The following is a 22,332-nucleotide window of genomic DNA, read 5'->3' on the forward strand; positions in this document are numbered from 1 at the left end:
ATTTAAGGTAAATTCCACAAGGAGACACCACCTAGGTCAGGTGGACGTTAAGGCTATTCAGCTTGGACCCTCCTTTCTTACAGTCTTACTAACTTTATAGACCGCTAACTCCTTACCTAACCACTTCTAGGAATATTTAGATAACCCTCTGCACTGATAGCTATGCTCAGCCAGAACCCCAGTTCAAGCCTCCCTGTAATTATCATCATTGGCAGTATCCAGCCAGGTTCATCCCCAGATGGAGGAAAGTACCTTATCAGAGATAACTCTGTATTCTCTAAGAACAGACTTAAGCATCCAGGCTACCTGTTTGAGAAGGCCTGGCAGATGTGCCAATTAAGCTTTACTTCCTTCTTTCCCAAACTTTACCTCTAGTTCCAGATCTCCCTTTATCTATCACCAGAGGCATCTAGCTGTACACAGGTTGCCTAGCGACTGAGCACACTTTCTCCCACCCTGCAGAAAAATGGCAGATAGCTTGGACAGATAGGAGCCACAGGAAAAAAGAAGGCAGTTTTATTTTCTCCCATTGACCTAGCAACTTATAGATTCTTAACATTTTCTACTAATCACGTTTAAGACTATAGTTGAGCACATAAGATTCCCTCTTCTTAGATATTACCCAAATTAGCCTTTAGTTAATTCATTTCCCCATTGGTCACTTCCCTTTGGGGTTGTGAATGATAATCAACTGTTATTGCCTCTCAATGTGATTCTTCTCACCCCTCCATTTGACCCTGGAAGCCTGGCTTTATACACTAGGACTTCCAGGGCACAAGGGACGGAGAAGAGAAAAGAGAATGGTAGAACTAGATGGGTAAAAACTTGAGAGGAACAAACTGAGATGGGGAAGAACTAGATTGTAGGGCTAGAAGAGAGTACTAGAGGAATGAGATGGAAGATGAGAAATAGCCAGATGGGGAAGTACTAGATGGGTAAGAAGCTGAAAAGGACCTAGATGAGAGAATTAAGATAGAACTTAGATAAGTATAGAGAGAAATCAGGTAAGAAAGGAGCTAGACAAGAGAACAGAACTGAAGCTGTGTATAAAGGATGTTATGCCAGAGGAATTAAAGCAAGTGGACTATAGAGCTCGGTGTGCTGAGATTCTATTTCCTGAAAATAGTCCTCACTGTTAGTAGTTCTCTCTCCTGAGCCCCTGGGATGTATAATATTAAGGCCGGTCCCTCTAATATTATACAAGAACTGTGAGCCACCATGTAGGTATATGGGTTCAAACTCAGGTCCTGGAAGAATAGCCAGTGCTCTTAATACTGAGCTGTTCTACAGCCCCATTCTATCTTTTTAATACAAATACAAATAGCTGACCCTTTGCCATAAAGAGAATATAATGGTTCTAAAACAAAAATGAGGTAGAATCTAATTTAAACTTTCTATTCCAAGGGCTGGGGATGCAGCTCCATTATAGAGTGCTGTTTGAGGATCTGGCTCCAATCCAAGCACTGCATACACTTTTGGCCCCACCTGGGAGGTGGAGGCAGGAGGATGAGAATGAAATAAGTTTGTGCAGTGCAAGTCACCTGTAATTATGACAGCTTACCTTACCCATTATCTTCCGCCCATTCATAGCAGCCAGCGCTGCAGCTGCATGACGATGCTCATGAAACTCCACAAAACAGTATGGGTCATTCCCTGCCGTCTGTTGGAGAAGAAATACAGAAATCAATTTTAAGCTTTACTCTTCCATTAAAAAAAATTAAATAAATAAAAAAAATCCCCCCTTAAATATGTAGACCTTCTACAGTTAGCAGGCCATGGAGAATGACTGACTCACTCCACAAGTAAATTTTCAGATAAAAGAGTAAACACTTAGTAACATTTTCCTGTAGCTCCCTTTTTGCTTCTTTGTGCAGTGTTAGAGCCTTACACCCACTACATAAATGCTCTACCATAAACTACACCCCTACCCAGTATATTACTTTTTATTGCTACAAACTTTAAACATCTTACTGTTTCTAATTTGAGGAACAGAAAATCTTAACTAATCTTCTCTAGCCTGTTCTTAAACTAGGCTCTGATAATATTTACAATGTGTTTTAGAATGTAGACTTCTGATACAAGTTCTTTGCTTGTTGCAAAGCATTTTAAAATTTCTTCCCTTGGGGGCTGGACAGTTGGCTCAGAGGTTAAGAGCACTTGTTGCTCATGAAGAGGACTTGTGTTTGTTTCCCAGCGCCCACATAGTGGCTCACATAAACTCCAATTTCAGGGTACTTGACACCATTTTCTGACCTCCATGGGTACCAGGCATGCAAAACACTCATTATATGAAATAAAAATTTTAAACCTGAGAAAAAATATCTGTCTATCTGTACTTCCAGTACCAGGAATGCTCAAGACATCCTGGGTGAGTCTAAAGCCAGCCTGAGATACTTAGGAAGACTCTCAAAAGAAGACAAAAACACCTCTTCTTTTCTGCTGGTAACTGGGATACAAGAAATAAAAGCCTGGATTTTTTTCTTTTCCCCTAGTGCTGGAGCCCAAAATCCAGGGCCTTGTGTGTGCTAAGAAAGCGTTCTACCACTGAGCAATCTTCTGGCCCAAAGCAAGATACTGTTTGTTTATTTATTAGCAGTTTTCCTATGGAGCTCTAGCTGGTTTCGAACTTATTGTGTAGACTAGAGTGGCCTCCAAATTGCAATGTTCCTCCTGCCTCTGTCTTCTGAGTTCTGAGACTACAGGCATGCATTATCATACCTGGCTTCAAGATATTTTATGATAAATTAAAGCAGAAAATAAATATAATAGTCTGAATTCACCAGTGTAGGATACTAAATGACTTTATAATCAATTCAATTCTAAGGCTTTCTAAGAATTAATAAAAAAACTAATTCAAAATTTCAGAGCACTGGGATAAACATATAATTCAATGAAAACTCTCTTATTCTACAATAATTGAGATTCTGAGGGGAGTGGTAGCACGTATCTGTCACTTTATCACTCAGGAGGCAGAGGCAGACCATTCCAAGTTTCAGGCCAGTCTGAATTACATTGACCCTGCCTCAAAAACAAACAAACAATTAATTAAGAGCCAGGCTGTGGTGGCACATTGTAATATTAACACTTGAGACACTAAGGCAGGAAGACTGCAGCCACCCTAGCTTACATAGCAAGTTCTAGGTCATCTTGGAGTATACTGTAAGACGCTGTCTATTGTGTATGCATGAAGAAGCACCAATGTTGACATCTGGCCTCCACACACATGTGCACATACATGTATGTTTACCTGTACACATAAACAATGAACTTGTTTTAAAAACTAGGTATTATTCATAGTTAACACCAACCATATGAATGTTTGATGTCTTTTCTATAATTAACTTCTAATAGACATGCAATAAAACCTTTTAAATGAAACTAAAAATGCTTTTCTTATATACATTTTAATTATATTAAAAGTCTACCCCAATTCCCAATCTAATAACTGAACTTGTAGATTATTCAACCTATTGATACTACATGTAAAACAATTGTGATGCCTCACCGGGCGGTGGTGGTGTACACCTTTAATCCCAGCACTCAGGAGGCAGGGACAGGCAGATCTCTGTGAGTTCGAGGCCAGCCTGTAAGGGCCAGGACAGGCACCAAAACTACACAGAGAAATCCTGTCTCGTAAAACCAAAAAAAAAAAAAAAAAAACAAAAAAAAAAACCCAAAAAACAAAACAACAACAAAAAAACCAATTCTGATGCCTCAATAGATCTTGTAAGATGAGCACATACACACTATCCTTTCTAAAAATGATTAGTTCAATTTTCTTCCTTCACCTAGCAAAAGAATTAAATTTGACAGCCTACTAAACAGGTTAATTAAAAATTCACTAAGATCCCTATGCATTTAGACATCAATGAAGAAGTTCTGAAGCAATGACTGCTTTCATGTTTAAAAAGAGAGAGAGAGAGAGAGAAGGGAAAAGGAAAGAAAAGCAGGAACAATGACTGACTGAAATACCCTTACATCCATAATCATTTTGCAGTTTTTACAAGGTCCAATCTGGCTAAAGAGCTGGAGGATGAGAGCTTCTGTCACATCTCGGGAAAGGTTACCGACGTATCTGGAAAACAGAGGGAAATAATTTACCATTTTAGATTTATTTTTTGACAAGAATGATGGGCTCATACTTGTAATTCCAACCTGCACAGGTTCAAGGAAGCCTAGTTTACATGCTAAGTTCTAGGGTTACAGAGTGAGCTCCTGTCTTGAGGTGGGGGGGGGGAATGTGGAGTCTTTTTCATATTTCTTTTTTTTTTTTTTTTTTTTTTTTTTTTGGTTTTTCGAGACAGGGTTTCTCTGTGTAGCTTTGCACCTTTCCTGGAACTCCCTTTAGAGACCAGGCTGGCCTTGAACTCACAGAGATCCGTCTGCCTCTGCCTCCCGAGTGCTGGGATTAAAGGTGAGCGCCACCAACGCCTGGCCTTTTTCATATTTCTAAAGCTGCTTGTTGAAAATAAATTTTGGGAGCAGTCATAGGCGTATCTTTGACTCTTTCAAGACAAATCAAGTACCTCTACATGCCCACAAAAATGTAAATTTAGTTTGTTTTCTATTGTTTAGCACAGAACCACTGTGACTATAAGGACACTGGGGCAAATGAGCAAAAGGAGGATCACTGAGAAACAACATTTAAGGAACAGAAAAGGTGTACACGGAAAGAGAAGACCACACATCCAATGGCAACTTTTTTTTTGTTTTGTTTTTCAAGACAGGGTTTCTCTGTGTAGCTTTGCGCCTTTTCCTGGAACTCAGTTGGTAGCCCAGGCTGGCCTCGAACTCACAGAGATCTGCCTGCCTCTGCCTCCCGAGTGCTGGGATTAAAGGCGTGTGCCACCACCGCCCGGCGACCCAATGGCAACTTTTTAATGCTGGCACTTATTACTCCAAAAATGAGAATTACAAGGGGAAAGTGAAGCATTTACCTTGCTTTTTGAGCAGCTCAGAACAGTCAGAGTAAAGTAAGCTTTAGGAACAGAGGGGCCACTCTTCTTTACGGAAGAAAGCTTGTCAAATAAATATACAGAAAGTTTTAACAATGCAGGATCAAAACTGGCATGGAATTAGACATTCTCACAGTATGCCAATGTCAGCAAATACATTACTTAGCAAACTGCAAAGGGGTAAAGAACCTGACTTCAAAGTGAAAGTCTTGGCTGTTCCCATTATGACTCCATAGTCAAACGTTATCAGCAAGAAACCATATAAAATACAAAATAGATAGTACCATTTGTGAAGGACTCGTGTCATAAGAGTCTGACCTAAGGCGCTGGGTGGTGGTGGAGCATGCCTTTAATCCCAGCACTCGGGAGGCAGAGCCAGGCCTCTGTGAGTTCGAGGCCATCCTGGTCTACAGAGTTAGATCCAGGACAGGCACCAAAGCTACACAGAGACACCCTGTCTTGGCAAGTGGGGGGAGGTCTAACCTAAGGCAGAGCAGGGAGAGGCTTGGTCCTGCCTTAACTGAATGTATCAGGCTTTGCTAACTCCCCATGGGAGCCCTTACTCTTTTGGAGGAGGGACTAGAGAGAGGGTGGGTTGAGGGGGAAGAAGCTGGGGGGGGGTATAGGAGGGGTTCTGTGGTAGATATGTAGAATGAGTGGAAAATAAATTTAAAAAAAAAAAGTCTAACTTAAGTCTAATACTTTCTTTTCTATGAGACAGGACCTCACCATTAACTCCAGAGTAGCCTAGAACTTGTTATTTCCTGCTTCTATCTCCCAAATCCTGGATTACTTGTATGTATCACCAGTCCTGGCTTATCAAGCTTAAGACTAAATTGAAGGTTACAGAATACTGGTCATATAAAAACAAACAAATTCAGAGGTCAGACATTTTCTAAAACAACTTTACCCCTTAAAAAAAATTGTACTAGGTCTGGAGGTAGCTCTGTGGCAAGTACTAGCAGAGCTAGTACTAGTACTACTAGTTCAGTAAGGGAGAGGGCCTGGGCTTATTTCCAGCACAAGCCAACCAGAAACAAAGAGGTTTTTTTGTTTGTTTGTTTGTTTTTTGTTTTTAAATTTTGAAATAGGGTCTCATGCAGCTCAGGCTAGTATCAAATTCACTATATAGAAGAGGAAACCTTAAACTTCTGATCCCAAGTGCTGGGATTACAGGTGTATGCAACCTCACTTGGTTTCATATGATACTGGGGATTAGACCTAGGGCTTTTTGTATGCCAAGCACTCTTCCAACTGAGCTACATCCCAAGTCCAAAGCCATCTTTTAAAAAAGACATTGTGGGACTAGAGAGATGGTTCAGTGGTTAAGAGCACTGGCTGCTCTTCCAGAGGACCCAGGTTCAATTCCCAGCACCCACATGGCAGCTCACAACTGTCTGTAACTCCAGTTCCAGGGGACCTGACATCCTCACACAGACATACACACAGGTAAAACACTAATGCACATAAAACAAAAATACATTATTTTTGTTTGTTTGTTTGTTTGTTTTTTCGAGACAGGGTTTCTCTGTGTAGTTTTGATGCCTGTCCTGGAACTCACTTGGCAGCCCAGGCTGGTCTCGAACTCACAGAGATACGCCTGCCTCTGCCTCCCGAGTGCTGGGATTAAAGGTGTGCGCCACCACCGCCCGGCAATACATTATTTTTAAAAAAGCCATTTTGATTAAAAGAAGCTGGAGGTGGAGAGAAATTCTCAGTGGTTATGAGCAACGGCTGCTCTTGTAGAGTTTGATTCCCAGCTCCTAAATGGCAGCTCACAACTGTCTGCAATTTCAGTTTCCAGGGATCCAGTGCCCACTTCTGACCTCTGTAAACATGTGGTACCCAGACACACATACACAGGTAAAACACTCAAACACATAAAATAAAAATAAAACCTTTCTTTTAAAGGCTTAAAATTAAAACTGGATAATAGAATGAGAAATCCTCCCCTGGATCCTAGATAGAGGAAAACAGTTTGTCCTTGCTGTACACTAATTAACAGAGGAAGCACAAGATAAAAAATCACTGTTAAAACCGTATCTTAGTAATTACTACAGACAAGATGTTACCCACAGAAGCTAAAATTAGTTGGTGAAATGTAAAGGAGAAACAGATTCTGGCATAGCCTCATGGTAGCTTCCTCTAAGATATTTATTACTGACAGTTTTATCGTTAGACCACAGTTTCTGATCTAAAAGTGTTCTTCAACTCTCTAACCTTAGGAGTGCTAGTCTAAAGAACAAACCATAACAAATACCCCTCAAAAGTTTCAAGTCATATAAGACAATCCTCCCAGACTGATGGGAAGATACAACGATCACTGGACATAATATGGACATGTGGTATCTTGCATCGAATCCTGGGACAGAAAGGGTTCTTAGTGGGGGAAAAATGAGAAGATGGTTGAAGTCTGAAGTTAATAGTATTTTACCTGTTTCAATTTATTTTGCTAACTGTACCACAGTTACACATATGATGTTACTATTAGGGAAATCCGGGTGAACACTAAAAATTCCATAGCATCTCAGCAAATTTTGTGCTTACAAGAAACTCCAGGGCTGGAAATGGTATTGCCTGTCTGTTATCCCAGCACTTGGGAAGGAAAGACAGGAAGACCACAAATTTGAGGCTAGTCTAGGCTACATGTTGAAATCCCATCTCAAAACCAACCAATAAATAAACATGATAATAATATAAAACAAGCAAAAAGGAAATTCCTAGGATTGCAAATCAGCATAAATTAAATATTGCTCTTTTTGAAATTTAATTCTAGTGTCTACTTTGCTGAAGCTAGAGCATCGTGACAGGACAGTACTTAGAGTACAGTACTTCGGTATAAGATTTCCTGATATGTTACACATTCATTAGTATTTTGTAGAGATAGTGGAGTTTGTTGTTATTTTGACCAGTTCTCACTTTGTTTTATAGACTAAGCTCCTTCAAACTCACAATCCTCTCCCACCTTGGCTTCCCAAGTAGCTGAGACTACAAGTTTGTAACACCATGCTCCTGAGAAATCTCCTGAAAGATATTAACTTAGTCTGAAGATAGTAATACAAAGCAGCATGAACAGCTCAGAGGTTCAGAACACCAGCTACTCTTCCAGAGGATTAGGGTTCAGTTCCCAGCACTCACATGGCTGCTCACCACTGTCTATAAGTCCAGTCTCAGTGAATCTGATGCCCTCTTCTGGCCTCCCACATACTGCACACAAGACATTCTTGCAGGCAACTCCCACCCACCCACACCTACACAAACAGAATAAACTTACTTAGGAAGAGATACTGTCTAGCCAAATGTAGGAGCTCATACCTGTAAACATGGCATTCAGGAAGCTGAGGTAGGGGGACTGCTGAGTTCAAAGCCAGTCTAGGCTACAGAGCAAAATCCTGTCTCTAAAAAATATTTGAAATGAAATTTATTCTGCCTTTATATTTATTTGTGTAAAGTGGCTTCACATGGCCTCTGACCTCCAGAGGCCTCTATCAATTAACTCACACACAGGTTTTTACAGTCATGTTCTCAACCTTCAGCACATTACAAAGAACCTCTATAATCTTTTCATATCAAGGAAATTAATCCAGAGGAGCGGGAATGCAGCTCAATTGGTAGAGTGCTTGCCTAACATCCACAAAATCCTGGATTCAATCCCTAGTGTCCCATAAGCCAGGCATGTACCAACAAGCCTGCATCCACAGCATTTGGAAGACAGGGGCAGACAGATCAGAAATCCCTTGCCTATACAATTTGAGGTCAGTTTGGGATACACAAGATCTTCCTTTAGAAAAGGAAGAGGAGGAGAACAGAAAGACAGAGAGGGAGAGAGAGGGGCCAGAGAGCTAGATGTATTGGTGTGATCTCAGCCCTGTGAGGCTGAGCTGTTCAAGGAAAGTCTTGGACAAATAGGGAAACACTGTCTCAAATGTGGGGACAGGAAGAGCAATGAAATCAAAGGGGGAATCTTCCTTATGGAAATAATGTAAGGAGTGAATCTGTTATCTCAGTAAGTTAGATTAAGGTTGCTCTCAAGTTTTTATACAGTGTTGTTTCAAGTCTATTAGCTAAATAAATATTAGCTCTCAACAGAAAGTGCAGCCTAATGTGCAATCTGCAGACCCTTCCCATGCTGGAGTAAAAAAGTAGTAAGTCTTTGTACTTTGCAAAAGGTTTGGCTTTCCTTTTTTTTTTTTTTTCCTTTTAACCTTTTTCCCCCTCTTTTTTTAAAGATAGGATCATGATATGTGGACCATGGTGTCCTCAAGTTCCCATTAATACTCCTGCCTCAGCCTTCTGTATGCTTTTTTACAGGCAAGCCCTACCACACCTGGACTTCAATCAAAGGATTTATCATTTATAGCCATTCTTATTTTTACTTACAAATGTTTCTTTAGGCCAGGTGTGACAACACAGACCTGCAATCCTAACACTACTGAGGCTGAGGCAAGAGAACAAACAGTGCCGGACGGTGTGGCACACCTTTAATACCAGCACTCGGAAGGCAGAGGCAGGAGGATCTCTGTGAGTTCAAGGCCAGCCTGGGCTACAGAGTGAGTTCCAGGAAAGGCTCCAGAGAGAAACCCTGTCTCGAAAAACCAAAGAGAGAGAGAGAGAGAGAACAATCACTGAGAAAAGCCAAGATGGGGTAGTTAGTGAGACCCTGAAACAACACACAAAATGTATTTGGTGGCAAGTAACAACTGGAAGCCTACAAGCTCCAACCTGACCCCAGTGAAGATGTGGTAGCAGTGTCCTTCACAGGGATGGGATGGGACAGACTATGATTTTATTTTGAATGTGGGCTAAAGTTGTCTCTCTTTCCAAATTATTTTCTAAGTTAAGTTCCACACTCTTCCTGCAGAAAAACTATATATGTGTATATATGTATATAGTATTTTATTACAGTGATATATAAATATACATATACACACACATTACATATATACACACATATACATATATACATACACACACACACACACACACATATATATATAAATATATATATTAGACAGGGTCACTTTATACAAACCTGGCTGTCCTAGGACTCAATATGCTGACCAAGCTGGCCTCAAACTCAGAGATCCATTTACCTCTGCTTCCTGAGTGCTGAGATTGACAGTGTGTGCCATCATATTTGATTCCAATATATCTTAAATAAATTCCTCATGTGCTTACACTACCTAAGTTTTTTATTTTCTCCTTGTGACTTGTATTTACTATCCTGACACAAAACTTTGTACTGGAGCAGTTACAAGCCAAAGTTCTTTGTCATCATATCTGTGAAACTATTAAACCTAGGGCCCTTGCCATCCCCAGTCCTTTAAAACTGTTTTCATAACTGTGAGATAAGAGTCTCGTTAAGTTGCCCAGGCAGGCCTTGAACTTGCAATCCTCCTGACTCACTTTCCAGAGTAGCCGGAATCACAGGCTGTACCACCAGGCCTGGCTCCAAGCACTCCAAACACCTCATTGGCATTTACTGTAACTGTTTGGGGATCATGTACCAAACCTGTACAGAACTATAGTCAAGTCAGGTGTAGAAAAAGCTAACCAGTAAAGTCAGTGAGATGAAAATTGCCATCTTCAGTCTGTTGTGCTGCTGTAACAAAATATGTGAGGCTGGGTAACACCCAAAAGTTGGTTTGGTTTATGATTCTGATGACTGGCATTTTTGAGACTCCCTAGCTGTATAACATGTTGAAGTGGAAAGGCCACATACAGAAATGCCCCAGCACCTAGGTTGGTTTTGCTGGTAACAACTCAGTCTTATAAGAACCACATTCACCCTTTCCCAAGACAGTATCCCTATGACTTTACAGTCTTTGCCTAACCTTCCTTCCTTCTCCTCAAAATGCTGGGATTACGCACACATATGGACCCACCTCTTTTTTTTTTTTTTTTTTTTTTTTTTTTTTTTTTGGTTTTTCGAGACAGGGTTTCTCTGTGTAGCTTTGCACCTTTCCTGGGACTCACTTGGTAGTCCAGGCTGGCCTCAAACTCACAGAGATCCACCTGGCTCTGCCTCCCGAGTGCTGGGATTAAAGGCGTTCGCCACCACCGACCGGCTTGGACCCACCTCTTAAAGGGTCTACCACCTCCAAAGATGATCATACAAGGATCATCATACAAGTTCATCCAGGGCATGAACTTTTTAGGAAGAGAAAAACCCACACCCATATATCCTGTCTTCTTTGGCAGTTGTAAATAAACAATATATTAGTTAACATTGTACTTGGAGCTGAGAATGTATCCAAGCTGGGAAAGTAGGCACTACTGGAACACCCGGTTTTGAGTGCCACCAATATAAACAAATTCACACTCACTTCCACTCCAGTGTATGAACGTTAACCTCAAGGTGAAAGCATATTATAGCTATCTAAAAAAATGCCCTTGTTCTTATACAGTATTTAAGACTTTAAAAACACCATCTTAAATCATCACAAACACTTAGTTAAAAAGCAGGGAAGGAAGGGAGGGAGGGAGGGAGGAGGGAGGAAAAACAAAACAAAAATATGGTTGGCTGGGTGTGGTAGCATATGCCAGTTATTTTAGAACTTAAAAGCCAGTCTGAGCTAAACAAGGACCAATCTTGAAAAACCAAACCAATGAGTTAGCAAGATGGCTCAGTGAGTTAAGGCACTTGCCATCAAGTTTGACCATGTAAGTTTGATCCCTCAGACTCACAATATGCTTTGACCCCCCCCCACACAAATAAATATGATCTAAAAATTTACAAAAAAACCCCATATGGAAACATAAATAATGCACAATTGGGGGTGTGTGCTGGAGAGATGGCTCAGCAGTTAAGAGCACTGGCTGTTGTTCCAGAGGTTCTGAGTTCAATTCCCAGCAACCACATAGTGGCTCACAACCATCTGTAATGAGATCTGGTACCCTCTTCTGGCCTGCAAGCATGCATGTAGGCAGAACACTGTATACATAATAAATAAATAAATCTTTAAAAAAATATAATAATGCACAGTTGGCTAAATGGTAGTTAACTGGTAATTCCACAGGAAAGGCAGCTAGTCTTCTGTGCACCATTTTTGTTCCTTTTCTGTAGCTTTTCAAAATGACTATCACCTAACATGTGAGATTTGATTGAAGGAGCATCAATACTATTAGTGACAACATAACACCTCCTGTCAGGGCAGTTTCATTCAATTCAGTTTACCAGGACTGAAACTAGGAAGTGCTAAGCAAGCAAGTTTATCACTGAGCTATATCCCCTGAGGCCTATGGATTTTTGAAGTGGATAACTAAGTTTCCAATAGTTGTAAGAACAAGGTATAGTGTACGAATACTCCTGCAATCCCAGCATTTGGGAGGCAGAGGTAGAAGAGCCAGCTACATGAGATCCTGTCTCAACATTCCCTACTCCTACCTAAATCAAATAGTTATAAAAATGGAATGCAAAACTCTTGAAATACTCATTTTTATTAATACAGCTCTAGACAGTTAACTTACAAAAGAATTTACAAAGCAGAACACTAGATTGGGTTTGTTTTTAGCCACATCATATAAAATGTGTGTGATTTTTATAATGGAAAAACTGAAAATTTGAAGAAAAAGCATAGGTAGATTTTATACTAGTGATATATTCTTTACAAGCAGAGATTTAAAAAAAAATTTAGTTAACTACGGTCTAGAAGAACCCTGCCTGGAATATTTCAAGTGTTCTATAAATGCCCTAATGAGGGGCTGAAGAGATGGCTCAGAAGTTTAGAGCACTTATTGCTCTTTCAGAGAACATCAGTTCAATTTTCAGCACCCACATGGTGGCTCACAATTTTTAGCTCCAGAGCTAAGGGATTCGATGTCCTCTTTTGAACTCTGCAAACACAAGGCTCCCTTGTGGTACATGTACATACACACAGGCAAAACAATCATACATGTAAATAAATCAAAAACTGTGTTAAAGGGATCAATTCCTTCTCTGAGACTTTTTTTTTTAAGATTTATTTATTTATTATGTATATAGCATGTATGACTGCAGGCCAGAAGAGGGCACCAGATCTCATTATAGATGGTCGTGAGCCACCATGTGGTTGCTGGGAATTGAACTCAGGACCTCTGGCAGAGCAGTCAGTGCTCTTAACCTCTGAGCCATCTCTCCAGCCCTGTTTTTTTTTTTTTTTTTTTAAATTTTATTATTTCTTTGTGAATTTCATATAACTTTTTTTTTTGAGACAAAGTTTCATGTAGCCAAGGCTGGCCTTAAACCCTTGACCTTCCAAGTCTATCTGAGTGTGTCGCAATACATAGTTACTTATTCAGTGCTGAGGAAGGAAACCAGGGTCTGATGCCTCTAATCCTCAGAATGATGCTTGGACATATGCAATTTGCTAGAGAATTTATTTTGCTCGAATTACTAAACTTCAGGAGAATATTTTTAGTTGTCTTTTCTTAATAAGAAACTGGAGTGGCACACACCTTTAAGCCCAGTACTTGGGAGGCAGAGACAGGATCCAGTGAGTTTGAGGCTGGCCTGGTCTACATAGGGAGTTCCAGGCCAGCCTAGCCTACAGAGTAAGACCCTGCCTCAAAACAAACAAATTAACTAACAAAAAACCAAACCCAAGAAACTGGGGCCAGGGCTGGCAAGATGGCTCAGCAGACAAAGATACTTGCTACCAAGCCAGACATCTGAGTTCAATCACTGGAATTCATGTAAAAAAGGAGAGCACCTGCTCCACAAAGATGTCCTCTGACTTCCACCCCCTCCTAAATAAAATATCTTGAACCCCAACACTTGGGAGACTAGGCAGATCACAAATTTGAAGCAGCCTTCCCTACAAAAGTGACACTTTGTCTCAAAAAAAAAAAAAAAAAAAAAAAAAAAAGAAACTAAAATACTATCAGCTAGAATGTAAGTTTTTTTGTTTGGTTGGTTTGGTTTTTCCAGACAGTATTTGTTTATCCCTGGCTGTCCTCAAACTGGCTCTGTAGACCAGGCTCGCCTTGAACTCATTCATAGATGGTCTCTGCCTTCCTAGTGCTAAGGTATAAGTCACTACAAGTGGTGAAAATCTAATCCTTAATTAAGAATAAACAAGCCTAAGGCTAGACCAGGCTACATAGTAAGCCCATAGTCTCAAAAAAAGAAAGAAAAGAGAAAAAGACAAGCAAATACAACTCAACCCAAAAGAGAAAAGAGGTGCTATTCATATAAATTGTAAGGTCAAACTGTCTGGAGAGAAGTGGAGTGGACAAAAATTACAAATATCCAAGGGCAATGAAAAGAGAAGGCCCATATTAGCATTTAGTAATTATTTAGCTGCAGGCTATTTGTGACACTGTAAAGTTTATAGACCTACAATCTTAGCAGCCACAAAGGCTACATAATAATCACACAGCTATCTCAATAGAGTACCCATTTGCCTTCAACAATAAATCACACACAAGATGTTAGGGTGGATCTGAAGAAATCCCATCAGCTAGCATTATGTTTTTCTAGTTTAGTGCACAGTTTTTAATTCACAAATTCAAAGTTTTAAAGTGACCAAAGCCAATTCAGATTCACTATTTTTTATTTTTTTTATTATGGACAAATTCTTATACATAAGAATAATACATGTACATCACCCAACCACTCACTACAAATGTCTAAACTTAGGTATACCTTGAACAGTTCTTAAAATTATTTTCCTGTATAAACTTTTCTTACAACATATTTTCAAATTATTGCTGACTTATCTAGTGTGGTGGTGGTGAATGCCTTTAATATCAGCACTCGGGAGGCAGAGGCAGGTAGATCTGTGAGTTCAAGACCAGCCTGGTCTACAGAGTACGTTCCAGGACATCCAGAGCTACATAATGAGATAAACTTGAAAAAAATTTCATTGTATGAGTATTTTTTCTCCATGTCTGTTTGGGAACCTTTGGAAGTCAGAAGAAGGCGTTGGCTCTCTTTGGACTTGGAGTCAGGGATGGTTGTGTGCTCGCCTTAGTGACTCTGGAAGTCTGGGTTTTCTTTTTTCATATATATATATTCCTAGCCACAGTCTGGTTTATGATAAATAATCACACTTATTTAAAAATCTGGTATAGTTCAAGAAGTCAATCAAGACTTTATGTTAGTGCTCCGTTTTACTCTCCCCGTGTTCCTAACTGGCTCAGAGGAAACACCTTCATTTGCTTAGTTTTCAGCATCACCTTGTTAAGTTAGAGATTGTCAGGAGTCAATTTCTTTGGTTTTTTTTTTAGACAAGGTTTCTCTGTGTAACAACAGCCCTGGCTGTCCTGGAATCCACTCTGTAGCCCAGGCTGGCCTTGAACTCACAGAGATCTGCCTGCCTCTGCCTCCCGAGTACTGGGATTAAAGGTGTGCATAACTATGCCCAGCAAGGATTTTTTTTCTTAAAGTGTATGATTTTGAGTAAGCTGCTGAAACATTAAGCATAGCTTTCCTTTGGTTATAAAATGCAGTTTCCCTTAGAGTTCTAATAAAGACTAAATGAACTTGTAAAGCATCTGACACAAACTAAGGATTCAACAAACTCTCTGTGAATGAATAAACTCCAATACTTTCCTGTTCCAATATAGTACTAGTTACATGCCTGCTTTTGTACACTGCTTTAAAAATTCATTATTTGATATTTCCATGTACGTACTGGAAGAGGTTATGTTACCAGATATTTCTGGCAATTTGGGGAGAAGAAAAAAGCCAAAGTAAGAATTTCATAAAGAGTGGCTGGAAATGGCTCAGCAGTTAAGAGCATTTGTTCTCGAAGAGGGTCTTGGTTTGGTTCCCAGCACCCACATGGTGGCACACAACCATCCCTGACTCCAAGTCCAAAGAGAGCCAACGCCTTCTTCTGACTTCCAAAGGTTCCCAAACAGACATGGAGAAAAAATACTCATACAAATGAAATTTTTTTCAAGTATCTTATAAGGACACCAAAAAGCACAACAGCATGAATTCCAACATGGTAAATGAAAAAGGGAAACATTCTCACGAATAGTGTCTAATAGATTTTAGGGAGTATTCACCTATAGATACAATCTTTCCAGAAACAAAGGGTCATGCCCTAACTATTACATCCTTACTAAAAAGCTACTTTAAGGTTCCATAAACTAGCAACATATTTAATATATCAAGAACAGTGTAAACCAGGTGAGGTGGTATGTGCCTGTACTTGGGGAGCAGAATCAGCAGGACCTTCACAAGTTTGGAAACCAGTCTGGTCTACAAAGGGAATTCCAGGTCAGGGAGGGGGGAAGAAAAAAAAAAGTAACTGGGCATGGTAGACTTTAATCCTGCTACTTGGGACTTGCAGAACCTACAGTTCTAAGCCAGTGTAGAGTATGTAGCAAGTTCAAGGACAACCTGGCCTCCATATAAAGAGACCTTATTAAAAAAAAAAAAAAGTAACTACATTTCACATATGCATTAAAAATACCAACTTGAAATTGAAAATTGGGACTAGGTGTGATGGCAGGTGGGCCTCTAGAGTCCGAGGCCAACCTGATCTACAATAGGTGAGTTCTTGGACAGCCACAGCTACACAATGAGACCCTGTCTCAATAAATATAACAAAACAAACAACAACAACAACAAAAGAATTTATGAGAACTGGGGAGAGAATTAAATAACAATTTACCCGTACTTCGGAACAATTTTAATACTTAGACATTTTCAAAAAGAAACCTAAAATGTACATAGCTCTAAAAGTATCAGGATTCTAAAAATTGAAACAAAAAGCTATGTCAGGAACTAGGTGCAAAGTTAAACTCTGTGAGATGATGCATGTTAAATCTACTTCATTTATATGAACTGACCATCTATATGCACGGTGTAACAAGATCAAGTCTCAATCTTCAAATATACCGAAGAAAAATAAATAAACGAACAAAAACAACCCACAATTCTTTGAACTTTTCCCTTTTTTGCCCTGTGAAATCCAACAAAGGCAGGATCACCTCATCCAGTGCGCTGGGACACAAAGACTGCAGCGGGGAGTTAGAACCACAAAGGAAGTATCCTCGACGCGGGTTACTCAATACTCACTAAAGATGCTTCGACTGACTCACTACAGTCGCTTCATCCGTAACAAAATCAATCACTATTAGCAAGTGGTGGTAAATATGTTTTAATTAAATCCACTTTCCCTCGGTAGATGCATTCCTCCGAGTGAGATTTCCATTTTTTAAGAACGGTTTCAACATCCTTGGGTGTCCAGTTAGGGCGAGGGTTGGGGGCGTGGGGGGGGGGGGTTGCTACAGAGGGAAAGCCCAAGACTTTCAAGAAAGATGTCTGTTTTTGTTTGTTTTTTGTTTTCTCTCCCAGTTCTCAACTGCAAGAATAAAGTTATACCTCAGCCTCAAGAACTAAAATAAAAACAAACCCTACCAGGAGAAAGTGAAAGGAAGTTCCAGGAGAAAATCAAGAAGCTAGTCATGGAGAAGAAGGGGCGGGGGAAGGGGAAGCAAGCCTGGGACTGCAGGCGGGTGTGCCGAGTGCTGGGGAGAGCTTTGAATGAAAAGTCCTTCCTCCGGGCCGGCAGGACCGAGCCCCGCTCCCGCCAGCGTCCTCTCAGCCCGGCTCGGCTCTGAGCATCCTGGCGTGCGCACGGGAGGGAGGAACCACCACAGCGCGGCGTCCACGGAGAACAAGCGGCTGCGCAGAGGCTCAGGGCCGCGGCCTCCCTCCGGGGCGACCACCATCCCTCCTCCCTCATCGCTGCTCCAGACTCACAGAGTCTTGGGCATCTCGTCCTCCATGGCTGCTGCGGTCGCGGCGGCACCTCAGGGTCCAGCTCCCTGCCCTTCGCTACCTCCCAAATCGTCGGGGCGGCTATGGCTGCGGGAGAGCGGGCCTCCTCGCTTGGCTGGAGGTTGCTTCGCCTTCGCCTTCGGCCACAAGTACCCCAAAATTGCCCGGCCCACCGCGAACAATGAAGCCCCGATTCAAGATGGCGGCGAGCCGGACGCCTAGGAGCCGCCAGCCGAATGATCCACGCCGCGCATGCGCACAGCCAGCCAGCACGCTCCCCTCTCCAAGCCGCCGGGCTAGGCTTCCAGCCCTGGAGTCACTTGTTGCGCAGCCGCGCTTCCACCCGGCCAGGGAGGGCTCAGACTGCGCAGGCGCAATGCCAATAGTTCAGGATCTGTATAGTTTCGGAACGGAGTGTTTCGTTAGTGAATTATGTAGTGAAATAAAAAATCTTCGGGGAGGCTAAAACATAAAACGACAGGTGTCTTCACAGCAGGAGCTATGTCTCTCTCTCTTTTTTTTTTAAAGCTATTTTGTTTTAAGAGGAAGAAAAAAGAGAACATGCGCCGCCCGGGAATCGAACCCGGGTCGCAAGAATGGGAATCTTGCATGATACCACTACACCAGCGGCGCTGTTGATGTAACAGGGCTCCAGAAACTCATAGGAGATACAAAGTGTATTCATTTGCTCCTAGAGTCTATGTATCTGGAAATAAAAAACGTACTGATACTTGTATCTTTTTCGTTGCTTTATGAAACAATTCACCTTTTCTTATCCCAATGCTATTGAATGGTTTTTTTTTTACTTTCAGAAAAATCCAGATTTTCAAAAAAAAAATTTTATTATTACTTAGAAGTAAGAATTGCAGTAAGAAAATAATGTCTTCTTGACAATAACCGATTTTTTTTTTTGAGCGGGAACCGTATTTTCACGTGCCAATGTCTAGATTTCTTTTGTATACTCAATGTAATTGAAAAGTTTAGAAGAAGCAGTTACTATTGCAAACTGATGAGAAGACTCTTAAAGTCAGTCCTCGCTTAGGGCTCAGAGTTAGGGCTCTGGAATGTGGTTCCTGTATTCTTTATCCTCATGCCGTGGTGACCCCCACAACCAAAAAATTATTTCATTGCTACTTCATAACTGTAATTTTGCTACGATAATGAATCTTAATGTAAATATTTTTGGAGACAGAGGTTTTCCAAAGGGGTCGCGACTCACAGGTTGAGAACCATTGGTTTACACTAACACATTTGGGATTTTCATTTTTTAATTGTCTTTAGAGCCCGTCATATTTTCAGATTATATAGAGCTATATTTAGACAGCTATTAAATATTGCCCTAGCGCCCACACTTCAGAGGACAGAAGTAAGCAAAGAGGTTCAGGAGTTCAAAACCAGCCAATGCTACTTAAGAACAACAGCTCCCACTGCCCCTCTTCTCAAAAAAATAACAGCAATAAATAAATAATAATTTTAAGGGAAGAATATGACAAATGTTTAAAGTGCATACTATTTTGAACACTTTTTTTTAAAGGGGGTTCTATTTAAAGGGACTTTTAGTTTATCAACAGAGATGTTCAAGTACAATAAACTCTGTGTCTCATTCCATTACCAGCTCAGTGAGCTTTCTTTCTTTTGTTCTTTTTGTTTGGTTTGGTTTGGTGTTTTCAAGACAAGAGTCTTACTATGTAACCCCAGTCATCCTGAAACTCTCTATGTAGACCAGGCTGGCCTTGAACTCACAAGGATCCACCTTTCTGAGTCCTGGGATTAAAGGTATGTGCCACCAGTTTACTTTTTTTTTTTTTTTTTTTTTTTTTTTTTTAACTACAATTAATATAAAAAATTCAGTACAGATATCCTTATACATTGATATTTTTTGAAACAGTACTTTGATATGTAGACTAGGTTTGCCTCAAAGTCCAATCCTCCTGCCTGTAATTTTGGAATTACAGGTGTGAACTATCACGTCTGACCAAAGCTAGTTCCTATCTTTTTCTTTGTTTCTTTTCTTCTTTTTTACACTTTATTTCTGTAGGATAGATTCCTAAACATAGAATTACTGAATTATATGTATATGTATATATATATGTATAAAAATCATAGTAGACAAAAAAATTTGTCCTCTATGGGGACTCACACTTGTAATTCCAGCGTTCCAGGGACTGAGGCAACAAAAGCAAAAAGGCTGGAGTCATCGTTCACACCCCACTGAGATTTCTTTCAAGTCAGGCTCTAAGCTGCCCTCCTCCACTTCCTCCATTTCGTCTCACACTAAGATTCTATTCATTTTATTAGTTTTTGCTAATGTAAGCATGAAAGATGGTATACCTCTGACTCTCTTTCTCTCTCCCCCATCTCTCTCTCTCTCTCTCTCTCTCTCTCACACACACACACACACACACACACACACACACACACACACACACACTTGTTACATAGATCTACAGGATGGTACACCTTTTTTTTTTTGTTGTTTTTTTTTGTTTTTCGAGACAGGGTTTCTCTGCGTAGTTTTGCGCCTTTCCTGGAACTCACTCTGTGGACCAGGCTGGCCTCGAACTCACAGCGATCCGCCTGGCTCTGCCTCCCGAGTGCTGGGATTAAAGGCGTGCGCCACCACCGCCCGGCTGAGATACACCTTCTTCTGCCTCCTCTTTATGCAGTTTTTTTTTTTCAGGGTAAATACAACCTTAAGTATCCTAATGTTATGTGTTTCACCGCAACAAAATTCAAATTCTTGATGAAAATTATGTTTCAAATATTCCATAGTAGCTGTCACATTGACCGTCCCTTTTGATCTTTAGTCATGCCGGGTGTCCCTTGAAGGAGAACTAGCAATAAGCAACCTCCAGGTGGTGCTCAATCTACATTATAACGAACTATACCACAAAGGCCCTGGATCTTTAGAACCAGATGTGAGAGGATATAGAGAGTCACCAGACTTTGATAGCTCTAAACTTTTAATGTTTTCTCAGCCTTGTATTCCCATTTCTGTTCTGTCCGTAGGCGATGACCTTCTCCCACAAACACTCAGCTCAATGACATCTACTTCTTTCTGAGAAAGATCTTAAGAGAAAATGCACAAAGGAAATAGTTCAATCTTGTCCTCGAGAACCTTCTACAAGTCAAATTCCTGAGGAGCCGGCCTTCCAAAATTCCAGGTGGGCTTCTGTTTTTCAGAAGGATACATTTTCTGCAGGGCTGGTTTCTGCAAGGCAAAGCCTTGTGCACCTATACGGAAGCAGCCAGCTTGGATATTTAGTTGCAAACGTTTGGACAAGAATTTGCAAAAGCTGAGAGCTGAAACAATTTACCGCTTCCTACCAATTGATAAAGCCCTTTGAGTTTTTTGCAAAATTAATAACAATCATAATGGTTGTTCTATTAGAAGAAAATAGTTATTTGTGCATAGCTATTAATGTTTTCCGTTTTGCAGTTCTACTCTTGGCAGATACTGTAGGCACATGCATTTAGTCACAGCATTCCAGAGGCAGAGGCAGGAGAATCTCTGTAAGCAGTGGCAGAGTTTTGGGTCTCTGTGTTCTTAAAGACAAGCATGGAACTGTACAAACTAATAGAGATAGATTTTAATCAGTAAGATATTATTGCAATAGGGAAAATTCCAGCGACTCAAATTCAATTTGTATAGAGGTCACTGAATATTTTAGGGCAAGAATGAGGTAACAGGGAAAACGCTGAGCATGGGCTCAGTAGGGCAAGGGTATTCAAAACTATAGAAAGCAGGAAGTCAGTCCATGTGCAACCTATTTGTGTTTGTCAATGGCCTCTTTGTGGGGTTGGTTTAACTGCCCTGAAGTAACCCTCCTAGCCTCCTACAGGGGAGCCTGAGCTGCAGACATTAGTTGAAATCAACAGTAAGTTCTTTTTTTTTTTTTTTTTTTTAACTTTTAGAAGGTGTTTTACTTTTCTGTTACCGTGATAAAATACCACACAACCCAGGGAACTTATAGAAGGAAGAGTTTCGTTTGGACTTTGTTCCAGCGAGATAGAGTCCATCACGGCAGGGAAGCATGGCAGCAAGGGGAAGAAGATATGGCGGCAGGAACAGGAAGCTGGGGGCTTACGGCATCTTCCACCACGGGTGTGAAGCAGAGAGAGCGAACTGGAAGCAGGCGGGGCTGCCTGATCTCCAGCTGCTCCCAGTGCTGTGTGTCTTCCAGCGAGGCTGCACCACCTAAACCTCCCAAACAGCACCACCACCTGGGAGCCACGTGTTCAGACACATGAGTAACAGGAAGTTTAAAAAAATTATTCTTTTATTTTCTGGGTGCCTGGTCTCTGGGGAGGCCAGAAGAGCATGTTAGATCCCCCTGGAACTAGAATTACAGCCAGTTGCCATGTGGGTGCTGGGAATCCAACGCAGTCCTCTGGAAAAGCAGCAAGTGCTCTTAGCTACTGAGCCATCTCTACAGGGAACTGTTGGTGGTCCTAAATTGTCCAAAAGAGACTTTTTTCACACAACATAGGCTGGGAGTGCTGGTACATGATAGTAACCCCAGCACTCTCTGGGCAGAGACAGGAGGATTAAAAGTTTGAGGCCTGGGCTGGAGAGATGGCTTTGTGGTTTAGAGCACTGGCTGCTCTCCCAGAGGACCTGGCTTCAGTTTCCAGCACCCCAAAGGCAGCTCACAACTG

The 22,332-nt window shown here is 41.0% G+C and overlaps 1 protein-coding gene and 1 non-coding gene across 7 annotated transcripts in view; both read right to left on the bottom strand.

Moving 5' to 3' along the window:
- Nucleotides 1-17,982, bottom strand: part of Tia1 (TIA1 cytotoxic granule associated RNA binding protein) — a 36,066-nt gene extending 18,084 nt beyond the window's left edge. For 2 of the 6 annotated variants that reach the window (XM_028853961.2, XM_028853954.2), the window contains exons 1-3: nt 17,656-17,970; nt 3,979-4,075; nt 1,562-1,660 (exon numbers count right to left, since the gene is read on the bottom strand). In XM_028853961.2, the coding sequence (XP_028709794.1) occupies nt 1,562-1,660; nt 3,979-4,075; nt 17,656-17,681 (222 nt within the window). In that variant the 5' untranslated portion in view covers nt 17,682-17,970. Of the gene's footprint in view, nt 1-1,561; nt 1,661-3,978; nt 4,076-17,655 lie in introns of those variants that run through there. The other 4 variants (XR_003732816.2, XR_003732822.2, XM_028853996.2 and 1 more) reach the window with 4 other exon arrangements.
- Nucleotides 17,983-18,235: 253 nt separating this feature from the next.
- On the bottom strand, nt 18,236-18,306 carry Trnag-ccc. Its single transcript has one exon. It is a non-coding gene; the product is annotated as a tRNA-Gly (tRNA).
- Between the last annotated feature and the right edge of the window lie 4,026 nt (nt 18,307-22,332).

The sequence above is a fragment of the Peromyscus leucopus genome, chromosome 3, assembly GCF_004664715.2.
Source record: "Peromyscus leucopus breed LL Stock chromosome 3, UCI_PerLeu_2.1, whole genome shotgun sequence".
In the NCBI taxonomy this organism is placed as follows: domain Eukaryota; kingdom Metazoa; phylum Chordata; class Mammalia; order Rodentia; family Cricetidae; genus Peromyscus; species Peromyscus leucopus.